General features: G+C 40.1%; 2 protein-coding genes across 3 annotated transcripts; one reads left to right on the top strand and one right to left on the bottom strand.

The window, feature by feature from the left end:
• Positions 1-11,476: 11,476 nt before the first annotated feature.
• On the top strand, positions 11,477-13,318 carry LOC105270369 (ADP-ribosylation factor-like protein 13B). Of its 2 annotated transcripts, XM_011311253.1 has the most exons (7): positions 11,477-11,580; positions 11,640-11,710; positions 11,776-11,909; positions 12,017-12,132; positions 12,340-12,516; positions 12,592-12,797; positions 12,937-13,318. In XM_011311253.1, the coding sequence occupies exons 1-7, from the start codon at positions 11,501-11,503 to the stop codon at positions 13,236-13,238; spliced, it is 1,086 nt and encodes a 361-aa protein (XP_011309555.1). In that variant the 5' UTR covers positions 11,477-11,500; the 3' UTR covers positions 13,239-13,318. The 2 variants fall into 2 exon arrangements, with proteins under 2 accessions (XP_011309555.1, XP_011309556.1); XM_011311254.1 differs by lacking the exon at positions 12,017-12,132 and having other exon boundaries at positions 12,356-12,516.
• Positions 13,319-13,523: 205 nt separating this feature from the next.
• LOC105270368 (caspase-1) lies at positions 13,524-16,342 on the bottom strand. The gene is made up of 4 exons (XM_011311252.1): positions 15,982-16,342; positions 15,644-15,903; positions 15,251-15,556; positions 13,524-14,913 (listed from the first exon to the last, which is right to left on the bottom strand). The coding sequence occupies exons 1-4, from the start codon at positions 16,068-16,070 to the stop codon at positions 14,630-14,632; spliced, it is 939 nt and encodes a 312-aa protein (XP_011309554.1). The 5' UTR covers positions 16,071-16,342; the 3' UTR covers positions 13,524-14,629.
• Positions 16,343-17,442: the final 1,100 nt, after the last annotated feature.

Raw genomic sequence — 17,442 nt, 5'->3', positions numbered from 1 at the left:
CCACTTGCAGTCTTTCCTCGAGTTGAAGTACCTCCTGTCACTAATTTTCACCCTCCACTCTCCTCTCTCTACACCCCCTCACCCCCTCACCCCCTCACCCCCACGGTATTTTCGTGTGCATGTGCGTTTTCACGCTTTCACTTACACTCGTTTGTATTTTATTCTCCCCAGCGGACCCTGTCCATCAACCGTACACTCATCATACCTATGCATCGTTTTTACAACTCACACGTATCACTAGCCAATCCGATGGTTTCTCCTCTCGTCGGGGGGTGAGGCCTTTTGTCCTTTGGGATTTTTATCCGGCGATGGGATTTTTTTTTCTCTCTCACAGCGAACCAACTTTCTTGATCAGGATCTTGCCACAAAGAATCCTTTTGCCACAGTATTTTATGACTCGAAGATGCCCCAAACCTACGGCCAAATTCGTAATTTCGGGGGGAGAGAGAGAATTGAGAATTATTTCAAAGGGATTCATTCCGAATAGTGTGAGTCTTGTGGAAATATTTTTCTTTGAAGGAAATTTGTGATTAGTCATCTCCACGAGTGAAAATCTGTGATCAAGAGGTCGTGGTGATTTGAAAATTCATCCGGAAAGATTGATTTTCTTTATTAGTCGCGACTCCATCCGCGCCGGAATAAACGAAAGTTTAGTGTATTTACGATGCAACCGTGACACCGTCTCCCGAGGGTGATTGTACCCTGCACCATGACTAGAATCCCAACACTCACATAATATCCAATGGGTCTGACACCGGAACACACATAACACGATTCACGTGTGTACTAGTAGCGATTATAACATCACATACTGGTTATAAGATATAGAAACAAGGAGGGGAGGATAAAATGTTGGGATTATCAGTACTCCAGAAAGCCAGTTGGATCCGTATATAGACGGGTCTCTATAAAAGAGGAGGAGAGAGAAATCTCCTCACCCTCATCCCCTCCCGCCACCCCCGGGTCGGACTGGGATAGGAAACGGAATAGCAGATAAGAACCGTTGCCGAATGTCACGTACCACTTTGAGTGTGATGGTGCTTCTTCACTCCTCACGCGTAATATACGAATCACGCGATTACTCCTGATAGGGTAGAGTACGTCTGCACACCCGATTTTCTCAGAAATCATCAGCTCAAAAAATTTTCACCTTTCCCAATCATGAATTTTTTCCGATGAAAGGATATGACGCTCTATTCACCACTCGAAATATTTAAAAATCAGATAACGAAGTCGCGATGTCTGATTTTATTCTCAATTATAAATAATTATAAATAATTATAAATAATGAGATATGGACGGGAGAACAATGCAGGGACGATTTTTTTTTTTCGGCGTTAATTTCATGGGGATCTTGCCATATCGCTTAGGTGTTTCGTTAGGATTTCAATGACAATGGGGAAACTCTATGAGGAAGCGCAAGGGTTATGGCATTGCAGAGATAGCAAGACTGGGCTGGGAGTGAGGGTGGAGAGCGCACCCAGGGAAAGCAATCAGAACTTGGGCCATTTCTGAATATTACGCAGACGTGAGAGATGTCTCCTCAATCATATTAATAGCTGAGATAACCGTTGCTTCGATGGCAATACCAGCAGTGGGGATTACGGATCTTATAAGTGCTCCACTCGACTTTTACTATAAATTTTTCGTCGATTTTTAGCGATCGCAATATTTCAATTAATCCAGTACATACTCTGAATTAAGATAACGAAATTGAAGTAGACACTAGATAGGATAATCCACCCGTAATTGAGATGACCAGATAATTGGTAAATTGACCGACATTTCGAGAGCTGACCAGCGGAATAGTCCACACTATATTTTTTCCCCGTTGAATCACGGAGTGAATCACTGGAGAGAATGTCTCGATACAGTTGAGGCATTTCAAAGGAATATTTTTCCTCAAACAATTGCCAAGTCATACTTTACGACTGGAGTATTCGTAACAAAACGATATGCAACAGGTACTATTGCTCTCCACTGGTTCTCGCATCTAAAGATAACAATCGTTCTTTTGCTGACGTCTCCTAGTCACGTCTGAGTGCCTTCGTTGTTTCCCAACCTGTTCCACCTAGCCCAAGATAACGATGTGCATATGCCTTGGTGAAAAAAAAGGACTACATAAAAATAAAAAAAATAAAAATAAAAATAAAATAACCCCAACTTACCAACGCGAGAGGAGAAAATGGAATGTAAAAAAAAATGATGACATTCTTTGTTTGGGGGCGAATTTTTTGTGAACTTTGAGAATCCTAGACAAACGAGATGATAATTCCCCCCTTTTACGGAGTTGCTCTAGGGTGGGAATGTACTTACAAGCATACTAGCGGTGTAAATGTCGCTACGTGCCTGACTAGGACGACTCAGCGTATATAAAACAGGGGACTACCCTTGGACGGATGAGTTTACCCCGAACCTGCGCTTTCAGCCATGCCGAGGGCTGCAATCTTGTGTCAACAACGGATATAATTCCGTTGATCACCACACGAGAATGATCATGGATGTCATATCTATTCCGATTTTCTATTTCGTCGGTGGATATTTAGAAAAATTCCCCCAATCCCATAAACATCAATTTTAATTAATAATCAACCGATGACTCATCAACCGAGTGATTAAACTGGAATTATATGAAAAGTCGACTGGAGTGAGTACTTTTTCTTCCAGTTCATACCGAAGAACGAATTGAATTGTTATATCTAAAATGGCCAGATCCCCATTTCATTAACTCTATCAAATACTCCATAATCGTGAAAATCAAGTTTCCCCAGCAGTAATGATTGGTCCAACGCAGTTCGATGCCAAATGCATATACCCTGCATATGTATGACGCAATCTCGTATCCACCATCCGCATTCAGGCATTCCAGGGGTTGGTATGCTATCCACAGCCAAACACATATATATATGAACGTGTATATATATTCACTCGGTATTCCCACCGCGGTGTGTTATTACTCGTCATTATCCACCTATCAAATCGCTCAGCAATAACTATCTGACTATATCCCCATGGTCCAGAATATACTCGGGTTATCTGTCCCGCTCTTTCTCACGGATTTACCCCATCCCTCCCGGAATCATCATCGAGTTCCGTCGTCATCATTGCCTAACCCAGCAGTGCTATAACTTTTCCGTCTAATCGTGTCTATCCTGTGACCTCTATTCAGCGACAATTAAAGGACACGCCGATTATACCGGAGGGTCTTGAGGGAATATTGGCTATCTGTCGTGACATTTACGAATGACGTATGAAGAAGTGATGGAAGGAGTCCAATGTATTTTCAAATTTCAATTGACAACGAATTAAACTCACGATATTTTTTCAATTTTTTTTAAATTCACAATGACATCTCGAGGAAGTCACAATGTCCGTCATTTTAGACCAGTAATTTCCCTAAACATTGCCCCGATTGGATTGGATTGTGAAAAAAATCTGGAAAAACTCACAAAGTTGGAAGAAGTTGACTCAGTGAAGGTTTCCGGGGACCAGGGCACGACCGGATGTTATTGGCAGTAGAGTGGGAGCCATTAGTTGCGATGATGGATGCCTGACAGGAACGCTGGCGTCGTATACCACCCTCTCTGTACGGCAGTTATAGTAAGTAATGGCTTCACTCTGGGTACCCTGAGAAAGCCTTTCCACCTACCATAACCCCCCCTGTGCCCGACCCCCTCAGCGACCTCTTCCCCGACGAGCCCACCCTACCCCTGGCCCATCATTGGCTCTCTTATATCCCTCTGCACCCCCTGCCCTTGCGGTTTCAGTGCCGCCGTCTCTGTAATAACAACAAATCTTGCCTATATTAATTCTCTGACAGGCATAACTCTCGAAATATGGGGATATGGCGAAGAAAATGGCCATCAACATGTCAGAATGTGATATCTATAGAAAAAGTGGGACAATATCGATATTCATTTTAAATAATTATTTTAATTGGGAGAAATATACTGTTTTTATTTCTTACTTAAATATTGTTGTAATTACCTCTAGGTATCGATCGACAATAATTATTTTTTATTTTATTCTAGAATAATTTGTGATACGGATAATTTATTCTGCGCATTGTGAATTCTAAATCGTTCCAAAATTTAAAGAATTTTTCCAGAATCCAGATATTGATTGAGCTCGATCAATCAAGCGACTCCCAAGTAATTCCAAATGGCAAGCAATAAACGTGAAATGCACCTACTCTAAGACCCCATTTTTCTCAATAAACACAAATAGTAAATTATTCTCCTAGTTTCGGATAGCCCATTCACATACTGCCAATTATTACGGGATAATCTGGCCTGGAAGCCCTACTGGGAGCGTTTAAATTAGAGAGAGCGCCCTCCCCACCCATAACAAACATGATTGGAGAACTATCATACCGGCCTACGACTCCTATATCCCCTGGTTTTTCCACCTTCACATCTGCCCAGTCCTCTCCTCCATTCCACCCTAAATCATTGATTGTTGCATTATCTGTTATTGGCAATGCAATTAACCGTTTTACGTTAAAACAGCCCAGCGAGCACCGCACCATGGAGAAACAGCGACTACACTCATGTGAGCACTACACGGCACAGTTGTGTACAGAATTTCCCTTTCCACCCCTTTCCACCTCTTCCATCCCCCCCCACCCGTTTCCACCCCCTCCAATATTCAGGCGACTGCACACTAAAACGATCAAGTATTGTCCATAAAGAGAGAAAATGGGGGGAGAAGGGGGCGAAAGGGAGAGAATACGCGAAGGTAACCCACCAAAACCGAGTGAATTCTCCCGTCCAGTTGGACTACCCCCAGGCATAAAGGGGGTACGTTGAAGCCAGTGAGTGAGACAGAAAATTGATTTGTTGTACATAAACGCCTGTGACTCCCTCTTTATCCCCCCATAAATGCATTCAGCCCCATTGCGAAATCCCGAAACCCAAAATCCGCGGTAGGATTAAATGTAGGTGCGCTATACCTTCACCGAAATGCCATCCTCTATTCCACTGTCTCGTGATCGGTTATGACCCACCACCCACCCACCCACTCTCTCATCTGGCGCTTGTTATTCCCGAGTATATGATCAGGTGTTATTACAATCAGGTTAGTAATTGTTGCCATATCGGTGGGAGACCATGGGGACCAACTGGGCTTTTACCAATTGTCGGGGTGGGAGTTTGTCGGGGTGTATAATCGGTGGAGGTTGTCTTAATCTTCTTACGAATTTTCGAATTACCCGCGCTGGCCAATCCGCTAGTTGAAGCTGTCAGTCACTTCGTTATCACAAAATGGAGCGTGATAATTCTTTCTCAAGATAAATTCACCTGGACAAATGTCGAATTTACACACGAAATTATAGAGACTCGCGGACTCTCTTTTAATTCCAGGATGTGAGAGGTCAGAAAAAAAAAGAGAAGAATTTTATCCATTGACAATAATTATTGTGAAGGATAATTAGTTAAAAGGTAGGTAGCAATTACGAGTGCAACGTTATCAACCCTGGGAGCTAATAAGATGCTCCTTAATGGTACGCTAACGGTCATTGGTACAGTTATCCCCAGCGTTAGCCTTTTCAAGTAATTTGTTAAGATAATAGACAAAAGGTTATAGTCATATTGGTATTAATATAAAATTATTCCCTCATTTCCAGGAAAGGTCCTTCGCGTGCTTACGGGGATTAAAGTAATCATCATTGCAGTGCAGATGAGAAAGAACTCTGATTGCAATTATATTCCATTAAATTATAAATGATGTCTCACTTGTTTTATTCTCCAAAATGGCGAATGACTTGAAAACTCCTCAGCAGTGAGGAGACACCATGAATATGTAAAAGAACGGTTATATACATTCTAATTCCAGTTTTCCTACCCTTGGCGATGGTACCCAATGAGCCACCAGGATTCTTGTCGAGGCTTTCGACATAAGTCCTTGTTATGATTCAACGGTTTAAGCCGCAACTACCACCACTGCCAACTACCCTTCCGCTTTTACTGCCGAACGTCGGCATTTACCCCTTTTGCTAATTCCCTGACGCATTCTGCCGTGTCTACGCTCACAAGAACTTATTGATCAGTTTAACCCGCATGACTTTGCGCTGATACTTCAAGGCCCGTGTAACTTTAAACAAGTACCATTCAAATACACCCTAATCTTCTCCATTCCTCCAAAAAATGTGATTTTTCCAATTTTATTTCCATCGCATACATCATAATTTGATCATAATCAGTCATTCCCACCTCCAAATTCAATTATCCGATAAATAATAAATTATAAATAGAAAATTAAATTAATTATCCAACAATATAGTCGACTAAAAAATTTGTCCGAGGGATAACATCGGCAACACGTTGGTATATTTTTTTTTCAGGGAATTAGTGATTCAGGAACAAGGATGTCAATGAGTATCTCTGACTCCTTACCCACCCTCTCGATTCCAATACAAAAATCGAGTGATCTGAGTTTGGGGGACACTCCAGTGGTATCCATTAGGGACAGAAGTATTCGCGGCTCGAGATATATCGATGTCGCCCAAGAGAATTTATAGTGACAGGCGGCGCTTGAAGGGATTGTAAATCCCCGTTTGAGGATCGCTGATACCAAGTTTTATGTGGGACATTAGTTGGGTGGGGCGTGGCTGAATGGCGCGGAGTCGAGAATAGCGCTAGAGTTGCCTGGGCGCAATAAATTAACCCGAAATGAAAGACAAATCGCCTCAGAGCTGTCCGCCCGTTTGCCCCAACGTGATAGAAGCCCAGACCAAGAGTTTGAAGGTGTTCGTTGGGATTTCAGCTGGTACTTCTGGACGACTGCTGGTAACATCTTCCAATGGACATCTTCCATCAGCATCTTCATGTATTCCCAGTGAAGATGTCATGTGAGAATGAAAAAATAAATAAATAAATTCTAAGAGGGGCAAATAAACAGACATGAATAAACAGAGGGAAATCCCATTCCCCGGTAAACCACTACCAATATATCCACAAAAAAAATAAGCAAGTTCGGTACACTAGAGCCAACATAATCATATTGAATGTCAACTTTCAAAATGCTTTGTAAAGCGGGTAGTTCAATTTCAATTCGATTAAACTTGTTTACGTATTTGATTGGACTGTAACTGGTGCAGTGAAATTCTATATAGACAAAAGGAATTATTATACCACACACACAACCAATTTGCCAGGAAATCGTAAAGAGAAGAGCGACATTACTTGCCCGCGGATGATTTGCCTTGTTAACGACTTGGAATATCAGAGAGAGTAGGAAAGAGACGAATCAGTGGAGATATGGTAGAGGGATGAAGGGGGTTGGAGTTGTACATCCAATCCCAACAACCACCGATGACGACAAAGAGCCTTTCCCTAAGAACGCCAAACCGCAAACGCAAACCCTCGGGGCATCACCGGCGCTCAACAGCCCGACATCACGTCGACAAAGGTTTGAGACGTCAATTAATTAGCCCCGTAGTTTTCTTTGACGCACAGAATCAAGTTTTCAAAAGTTCTTCGGAGAAACGCTGGGTCCTGTTTGGCTTTTTATTTCTTCAACTCCCGGGGGAGCAGCGTCGAGAGAAGAGCGTCATTAGATTGAGGACTTCGAGGGGTTGAGGGATGCAAATCCTCTCGGTGAAGAGATTGCTTTGAGCGTTCACAGATTTTCAATGATTCCTCACTGTTTTTATTATTTTTCCATTTCATTATATATGAGCAGTCATTTCGCCATGGAATTAAATGTAATTAATAAAATAATTGAATTAGTCTGAATTTCACAATTTCCAAATTCCTCCAACACTTGAGAATTTTTTTTCACTGATAAAAATGCTCATCGATCGATCGATCTCTGTAATTCAAAACGATTCATCCCCTAATGCCCCAAAAAGAATAGAGCGTCCAACAAAGCGAGAATAACTCATAGAAAACGGTCACTGTTGGCGAAGTGTCTGCGGCGAAATGAACGTTTTAATTCCCCCCCATAAAAGCCAACGACAAATCAAACGACTTTGACATGATTAACTGGCGAGCATAAATATCAGTATCAATGCACGTGCACGCAATGACGCGTCCACCACATTTTTATTTCCCCCCCACCCTCCATCCCACCCCTTTTTTCTATCGTTTTTTCTGTTCGATCGAAGAGTCTGTCGTCGATGGGTGAAAATCGCGGAATGACGCGGTGAATCCACAAGCCGAATGAATTGTATTTCAAAATGAATTTTTTTCCTCGTCGAGACTCTGCGATATTAATCGGGATGAATTAGCCTGGTGGCATCCAAGATGGTGACTGTCTCAAGGAAATCCTGGGGCAATAGCATCACATGTCGATTGTATGCAAATTACGGAGTGCAATCCGTGCGATGGTACGCCACCATTATTTTCACCACATTGTTATGTTCATGCAACACGAGAGTGTGCATCCACCACTTTTTACTCTACAACCGGATTTATTGTACAAAGTTTATTGCACGGAGGAGTGACATAAGGATCAGAAAAATCTTGGGTAGTTTGAGATGAGGAAAAGAAGATGGTGGCAGGAAGGATGGGGCGGTGAGGGAGGTATCCTCGAAAAAGTTTAAGAGTTTACGGTAGGTGAGCGTAAGAAACTAGGTTACTGCAACAGGTGGGCACTAAAGTAAATATACGCACATTACGGTCATTCGTCGGGTGTGCAACTACATCATGACGCACACGGTCTTATTCACTTTAGTTCGCGTACTTTTTTTATGTGGCGATTATTTGATACCGCATGCTCCAGGGACAATCAGTCCACGAGCTATCGCACACCGAGAAAAATTCCTTTCCCGAATTCTTGTTTACCTAAATATTTAATTATCAATCAAGTCAGTACAGTTGTCAATCACGAGATGATTATCGTATACGTCAGTTGAGAGAATTCTGGGTGGAGAAAAATAACGGGAATTTTTTCAAAGTTCTTTTCAACTTGTGCTTTTCCCCGAGAGTGTAATAATGGAAGATAAAAGTTAATGAAGACAGGTAGTTAACGTCTAGCGTCATAACGAAATAACCCAAATGACCTGTTCCCAGCACCACCTGCATCTTTAACCCACCCATGATGATAGAAATAGCCCATTGATACCAGCAAGTTGCCTGAACAGTCATTAACCAGCCTAGGCGTTCAGCGTCATAATCCATTGGGAATATAACGAAATGGTAAGATGTGGCTGTTGGCACCTGCGTGTGTCATTAAAACGCATCGTTGAATGTCATAACGCCTCAACCTTTTACGAGGCTGTAATATCTTTCCAACGACTTGTATACTCTCGTTGGGGGGTGATTACGACTTGTCGAAAAAGAGTACAAGTCGGAATAGTCTTGTTATGCCCTGATAAATGTCAACTAATTCATGTCCTACATTTGTCGTTATTTGTCCCTAGCGGAAGAATTCGATGAAGACTAAAAATACGAATTGATTGAGAATATCCGGAGTATTTATTTTTAAAATAATTTTTTTAATAATTTTTATCGGAGCCTGGTCTCGGTGGAGAGTATAAAGCTTGGCAAAAAAATTCTCTCTGTGCACTTTAAAGGGTTACGAGGAGTCAGGATTACCAGTGACTTCCCTTATGCTTCTGAAAACTGGAAGAGGTCGCAGCTGGAAGAGGGTGAAAGCCACAACTCTAGCCACCCCTTATTCTCGTTACGTTCGATAAGCCGCGTACCCTTCTCGTTGGGCAAACGCACAAAGGTCTAATTACCCATAAATTGTGTGATTTACGGTGGACTAGAAATGTAAATATGAAATATGAAAATGAGGACGGTAGTCATAAAAGTGATGTACGGTACTCCATAGGGTCGTTTCATGAAGGCGTCCATCATGGGTAGTGACGGGGGCGTCTTTTGTTTGGCTGGGGCGCACTGTTACTATCCATTTTAGGTGTATAACTCTTCGAAATGAGAATTCGTTGCGCGTGTGGCGATATCTGTTATGTCTTTTCTTATCAAAATTACGGATGGAACACTTATCGATCATATTTGGGGGAGGAGTCAATTCTCCGACGAGAATTCATTGAGCTTTGTGAAATCATATGAATTATTTAACCCTCACTATTTAACCCATATGCATTCGATCCACTCCTTTATTTACGCTTTATTGGCGATGGTAAACCATTTTATTTATGCCAGATTGAATTCAACATTAAATCGTTCCAAATTTATTGCCACCAGTAAATCCTGTAAGTTGAATTTAATAGGGCGCGTCAGAATTAATTGACCCATGATATTGATGAATTTGTTAGTAACTGCAGATTTTTTTATTTGCACTTGAAATTTGTTATCAATAAATTGGTCTTTGATTTATGAAATAATTGAGAACTTCTTGTGATCATGTGTCAAGTAGTTGGTGTAAATTTCGGTGGAATAAAAAAATTCACAGGATTATTTAAAACAGAATATTTCAACAAATTAATCGGCAGACACCCCAACGAAGTGGTAACTTATGAAATAAAAAATTGAAAAGTTGATGGAAAGAAATCTATCAGTATTCTTCGTCCCTCTCCCCGTACATTCCGTTTCAATTGAGTTTGCAGTGACCGAGGACTGTTAGTACAGCATAGAACGGCTTTTCCAAGAGTCTAAAAGTATTACAATGCTGGGGTGGAAATTCACCTTCATGCCAGTATAATCGTAGAATCTTATGCCTCTGGCCACCATTGTACAACCTACCCAGTGGGTAAAGGGCTACGAAAATCCTCACAGTAAACGGAAGAAAGGCAGTAAATCGTAACGAAAGTCGAGCCATTCGGGGGGGGACTATAAACGGGTAGACCATTGGTCCGAACGTGTGGCACTCGCCACGCTCATGTAATTGAACGAGAGTTGGTTTTCCAACCTCGACGGTAGATCCTTGTAACATCCGAAGTTGCGCATATCCTGGCCCCCGCGGGGGCCCAGCCCCCCCAACCCCTCTTCGCTTCCTAGTCCACTGGGATTACACTAGAATGCATTAAAATGTCTAGAACTAAAATTAAAGTTTCAAACCTAAATAAAACTCAACAAGCGTTTTGCCTCTACTTGTACTAATTGATTTTATCATTACGGAAAAATATCTGCGGAAGTAATTACATGTGGAAAAATGTAGACGTACCCTAAAGGAATCATTAACCGGAAATTATATAGAAGAATAATAGAAGAAAAAATTAATTCAAGAGTTTGAAAGTTAAGGAACCATTTAAAAAAATATTTTTCAATATTTTTTCGGATTCTTTTGCACAGATGAGTGAAATTCATAAATCGCTGGAAAAAAAATTGTTAAACCAAGAGTTTCGAGAAGTTATTGAAATTTTCAGTGGCCATTAAATAATCTTGATTTTTTTTTAATAAAAAAAAATTTGAATCGATGATTAACGAACCGTGTGCTACCCTCAGTGGTCAGCTGAGCGAACCCAAGACCTCAAAATTCATGGAATAAATTGCCGACCGTCGATATCAACCACTTTTCGACATTGTTTTTTACGCACGCAATGTTTTTGTGTACAACATGGCGACGTATTGCTTACAAACATGAGTTAGCAGTGATGTACTGTGACAAAGTGAAAATGGGAAACTGTCTGAGATTTTTAATGAATAAATTCTCACAGAGAGGCAGTAACAGAAAGTAAAATTCCATTTATTAAACAAATCAATGAACTTCTAATAATTTTTTATTCCCATTAGTAATATTGTACTGATGATGACTGGATTGGACAATGCGGGCAAAACAACAGTATTAAATCGACTGAATAACGGTGACTAAAAATCATATCTGCCTTGAAAAGTCAGGGCTAATTAATCAATTCATTTAATTTTCAAGAGTTCGACCCCAATGTCATGCCAACTATGGGCTTCAGAGTCTTGTCCCTGGGGCATAAGTCATACGTCATCAAAGTTTATGACATCGGTGGAGCAACACAAATCAGAGCTATTTGGAAGAGATATTACCACGATGTGAGTGACATTCTAATCAATTTCATTTCCTCAATCCTCAGGATTCAGGTTAATTCATTCCCTCATTACTAATGTCTTCATGGACCTTTGAATGAATTTTTTTCTAGATTCATGGTCTGATTTATGTGGTGGATGCTAGTGACATATCCAGACTAACTGAAAATAAAATAATATTTGGTGAATTAATAACCAACGAGCATATCGCGGGAAAACCAATATTATTGTGAGATTATTTTTCTTAATGTTTTAATGTTGGTTTCAATTGATCTTTTTTTTTTCCGGAGCACCTGCACCGCGTGCTAAATCACAGAATTGTCCAATTTTTTGTCATGTGCACAATTAATTGCAAAAAATTAGAAGAAAAAAATAATGGCACCAGATTTTTCGGCTCTCTCAATTCGTCGGGAATGAAATAATAATTTATCTTTAGACTGGCGAATAAACAGGATCGACCCGGTGCAATTGACGAACTAGATGTGGTGGAGAATTTAGATGTTGAACATGTTGCCAATGCAATGAAGTGCCCAACAAGAGTGGAATTATGTTCGGCCACTCTTCCAGCTGATCCCAAGGTCAGCAGTACAATGGGAATCATCGAGGGTTATAAGTAAGAAATAAATGGCTAAATATAACATAGTGTTGAAGTTTGAAAAAATATTTAACCACGGGGTTTTCGTCTTAGGTGGCTATTGGATACGATATCGAAAAACTATTCCATCATCGATAATCGTGTGAAGATGTCACAAAGTCCGCCGCCTGTAAATAATCACCCCCGACCCTCCATCATCTCCATGACCCCCTCGAGAGCCTCAATCCGATCAAATCCATTCAAACCTATCAGCCAACTTGTGGGAAATTCCCAGAATAATTCAATGAATCATAGTAATCGTGAGTATGAATATCTTGAATGGAAAAAATATGAGAGCCATTTGACCTCCAGAAAAAAAAATTATACAGGAACTGAATAATAATAATAAATTTTTTTTCATTCAATTTCACTACATCACTTTTGAGTTTTTTTTTTCAGATATTGAAAAACCAACAACAAAGCTAAAAAAATTCCTGACAAAAAATAAAACGGCCCCCATGCCCCCAACTCAAGCGATGAGTCGATCAGAAGATTTTTTAAATCATATGGAGAGTGAGACTGTTGAGCCCTTTTTCGTGGACGAAAGCAACGACCAAGTGGCACTGGTAACACTCGACCCCCTCGCCCTGATGACCCACCAGATGCGACGACCAGAACTACAAAGACCCTTCACAGCCCCGGCAGCGACTAATGGTATCTCGACATTCCTACAAAACATACCCGGTCAAGTGCCTCAGTGAGAATGACAATTTTTTGTACTAAAAACAGCATTTGTACCTGTTAAAAGTATAATAATCAATAAAAAACGTATTCTTCCAAATATTCTCATGCCTTCAATTACTTTGACGATAAAAATCAATTATACGAAACTTTAATAAAATTTATATCATACCTTGACTGGCCATCATTCACCATCGAATATGAGGAAGTTCTGCGCGTTCCAAAAAATTAAACTCAGGTCACAAATAAAAAGTCAGGAAAATTTAGTAAAGGTTGGTAAAGTTGACAATAACCACTTTTACTTGTAAAGTGATAGAAAACTTCATTTATAAAAAAGCTCGGTACAATCAGCCATATGGAAAATACATTTATAAAATTTCTACGTTAGATTCTCGAGGATATTTCCAATTTATTTTCATGTCAGATCGTGAGAGTTTTGATTAATTCAAATAGAGATGCAATTCCGCAAAGTGTTAAAACCATCGTGGCTAGATTTCTGGACTGAAATTTTTAAATCGCAATTAAATCACATATTCATTCGATCAAATATTGGAATGTGGGATATGGAGGAAATTTCAGTTGTACCGGAAATATTCCTCGACGAACTGAATGATATCTTTACAATTTAATTTTTCATTCAATGATTATACTGCCCGAAAGCTACAATATTGATAATCCCCTTGGCAGTCATGGTACAATTATCACAAGTTTCCCTACTTCAACGCTGTGAAAGACATTTTTAAGGCTTAATAACCACCATCGCTTTTTTGAGCTATTGTAAGACGTAAATAAATGCAGACGTAGTGGACTCATCAAAAGAACTTATTTTAAAAAAACGAGTTGCTTGTGATTGTGCCGTATATTAATTTGAACGAAACACAACCAAAAATTAAAGCCAATTTTCTATGAAAAAAGGAAATAAATGCAAACAACCGATGGTAGGATTTTTTTTGTGCTAGTCAGCACAATAGATCGATATAAATCGTTATCACACCGAGTTTATAATACGATTAATTAATAATTGAATGGCTCAAAACCCGAGCGCCTTTATCCGTAAATAATACGGACTTAAACTACGATTGCAATTTCTTTAGAGATCGAATGAAATAAGGGCTTGAATATTTATCACTATCGGTGAAAAATTACAAATCCAGTCAGTCCCGTCTCGCGGTGACAATAATTCCAAAAGAAATTTTATGTTCACTCAATTTGATATAATTTCAATTGTATTTTTGGATGAATTTAATCGGTTCAATCCCTTATTTCACGTCTAAATGCATCGACGAGTAGATCAAATCCAGTGTAATCTACCAACTCCTCGAACTTTAAGTTTAATTACTGATTAAATGCATGAACAAGTCACTTTAATTGATCGATTCGGAAATAAGTAGATGCCTTTTCCTTACGGAAATTAATCTGCTGTCATGGTCTGCTGTCTGCTGGAATCGTTGACTAACCCATTTTTAGGTGTGAACTTGATGAGACGAGTGAGCATCGACGTTATGCAAGGGATCTGTTTTTGTTGATGCATGGTCATATTGTCGGGTGTATTGGACTCGAAATCCAATGCAACCCGTTGAGAAACGAAGGTAAGAAGAGTCAGAAGATCGTAGCGTGTGCCGTTTTCACGGAGCTCGATGCAGAGGGCCTGCATGAACCAGGAGCCACGAGTTGTATTACGCCAGGAATAGAATCCTGATGATAACAGATAAAAAAGTTTATCAAATCGCGCTATTTTTTCATACCGATGTTAAAAAAAATTCTAAATGAAAAAAATGGGCGGAAACACTTAAACGTTATCAATAATATAGAATCATCGATTGAAATAATTGTAGTGCATGGGGTGATTCATAGATGTCTGAATCATAGGTGCTGAATGTCTATACACTATTCAGGTGAGCAAGTTCATTGACCTCGAGAGTACCACGAATCGAAACTCATGGGAAACTACGATTTATCAATCTTCGGTGACTAATTGGTTCACAACTGCACAGATAATTTTAAGGATGAATTAAATTGTATGTGTTCTTACCGGGAATGGTGGAGTAAGCGATGAGGAAATCAGCATGCGAGGGTATCCTGAAGGTGGAAGTAGGATGACCATCGGTCTCGGTCCTCTCCTTCATCGTGACACCGCTATCGAGTTTATCTCCTTGACAAGCTTGAATGAAAAAAATCTTTGGCTTCCCGGCTAGTGTCGGGCACTTTTCAGCCGTGAAGTATGACCAGATTGTGTCGGCCTTGTACGGCGTGTCATGGGCATACAGGAGACCCAATTCCCCATGACTGAGAACGGCGACTATCAGACAATCGTGATTCGCGTGATCCTTCTCAGCGACTGCAAGAGACGAATTATGGGAAATAACGACTGACAAAAAAATAAACCTGTAAAAACATTAACAGTGTAATATAATATTAATCTCACCAGCCTCCAAATTCTTGACAATATCCCGGTGCGTGGCATTATGGAAATCTTTCACCTCGAACCCCAAATCCTTCAGAGTATTAACCAACTGCTCACAATCGACATTTGTTCCAGACCTCGGTTTCAAGTGGCTCACGGTAAAAAACTCATGATTGAATATAATAGCGAGTCCCCTTTTGGCATGGCCCATGTTGTAATGACTGGCATACCGTTCAGTAGGTGCTGTTTGGAGTGGTGCAGCCTGAGGGCTGACAGTATTCCTGAAAAACAAGATCACACTTTCCATCAACCCTCCAAGCCCTCAAAAATCCGGAAAAACCTGAAAAAAAATCCCTCACCTGCCATAACCAAAGGCATCCCCCACATCGCCATGGCTATTCATGTTGTTCTCCTCCGTCTGTCCATTATCCACTGCAGACACACTCATTATCACACAAGAACACCAAAACTTAAACAATCCAATAAATTGACGCAATTATTGACTACGGTGCTGATTCAGGCACGATTATCTTCACTTTATCGACGGAATAATCTTCGAACCAGGAAAATCTCTCGTAGAAGGCAGTGCACCCTCCAGTACCACTGCGAAAGCCGTTTGAAGGACAAGAAAATTCACTTTTACGAATAACACGAAAAAAATGGCACGGCGTCGTTTTTGTCTTTGAGAGAACAGACGCAGAGTAAAGAACAACAGAGCAGATGAACCAAAGAGGATTGAGTAAAGTAGAGGCTCAGTTCTGGGGGTTTGAGTGACCCCAGCTGCATCGTAGTACTGCATCCCAAGAGAGGGAGGGCGCCACACGCAATCTTGGGGTGTTTTTTTTTATTAACCAAGTTTTTATTGCAATGCTGGGGTATTTATCAAGTCGACGGGGTGAATTTTATTTTCTGCGGTGTGAATACTTTTTGTTTTTTATTTATTTAACTGAAATTTAGCCGACTGTAGAACGTGCGGAAGGGGGGAACCACATCTTGTGGAATTTCAATGAAAAAAATTATTCAATATGTTGCACATATACCACTAATGAAATTATAATTGCAGAATAATGCGTTGTCTAAATGGTAACGTGCTTGCCTACCACGCCGACGGCCCGGGTTCAATCCCGCCATCATTAATTTTTTTTTTTTTTAATAATTTCAATTTTATCTTTTTTTAATTGGCTAATCAATCTAAATATCGTTTAAACACTGAATTTTTGAAAAGCGGAAAGATATCCTGTGAAATTGACAAATTAACAATTTTTTAAAACGATACTTTTGCAAAATATATACTCCTAATGAACTTTTATTATTATAATAGTCCGTTAGCCTAGCGGTAACGTGCTCGACTAGCACGCCGACGGCCAGGGTTCGATCCCGCCGTCATTCATTTTTTTTTTTAAATAATTCCAATTTTTTTGTTCGATAGGTATTCACTGCAATTGAAAAATTCGAAATTTTTGAAAAAGTATCAGGGTAACATGAACATCGAGGAGCTATTCACTGAAATTTTCACTGCCAGTGAAAAATTCAAAATTTTTCTAAAAGTATCAGGAGAACATGACAATCGAAGAGCTATTCACTGAAAGTTTCACTGAAAGGGAAAAATTCGAAATTTTTGTCAAAGTATCAGGGGAACATGACAATCGAGGAGCTCTTCACTGAAATTTTCACTGAAAGTGAAAAATTCGAAATTTTTGTCAAAGTATCAGGAGAACATGACAATCGAAGAGCTATTCACTGAAATTTTCACTGAAGGTGAAAAATTCGGAATTTTTGTAAAAGTATTAGGGGAACATGACAATCAAGGAGCTATTCAC

The sequence above is a fragment of the Fopius arisanus genome, unplaced genomic scaffold (assembly GCF_000806365.1).
Source record: "Fopius arisanus strain USDA-PBARC FA_bdor unplaced genomic scaffold, ASM80636v1 scaffold00086, whole genome shotgun sequence".
NCBI classification, from domain to species: domain Eukaryota; kingdom Metazoa; phylum Arthropoda; class Insecta; order Hymenoptera; family Braconidae; genus Fopius; species Fopius arisanus.
This window is presented reverse-complemented; position numbering and strand designations above follow the sequence as displayed.

Excerpts from the sequence above, each read along its gene's own strand:
- LOC105270369 (XM_011311253.1), top strand. The coding sequence starts at position 11,501 with ATGTACTGTGACAAAGTGAAAATGGGAAACTGTCTGAGATTTTTAATG. Across the intron at positions 11,711-11,775 it reads ATTAAATCGACTGAATAACG|AGTTCGACCCCAATGTCATG; the intron begins GTGACTAAAAAT and ends TTAATTTTCAAG. Across the intron at positions 11,910-12,016 it reads GGAAGAGATATTACCACGAT|ATTCATGGTCTGATTTATGT; the intron begins GTGAGTGACATT and ends ATTTTTTTCTAG.
- LOC105270368 (XM_011311252.1), bottom strand. The coding sequence starts at position 16,070 with ATGAGTGTGTCTGCAGTGGATAATGGACAGACGGAGGAGAACAACATG. Across the intron at positions 15,904-15,981 it reads GATGCCTTTGGTTATGGCAG|GAATACTGTCAGCCCTCAGG; the intron begins GTGAGGGATTTT and ends CTTGTTTTTCAG. Across the intron at positions 15,557-15,643 it reads TGTCAAGAATTTGGAGGCTG|TCGCTGAGAAGGATCACGCG; the intron begins GTGAGATTAATA and ends CGTCTCTTGCAG.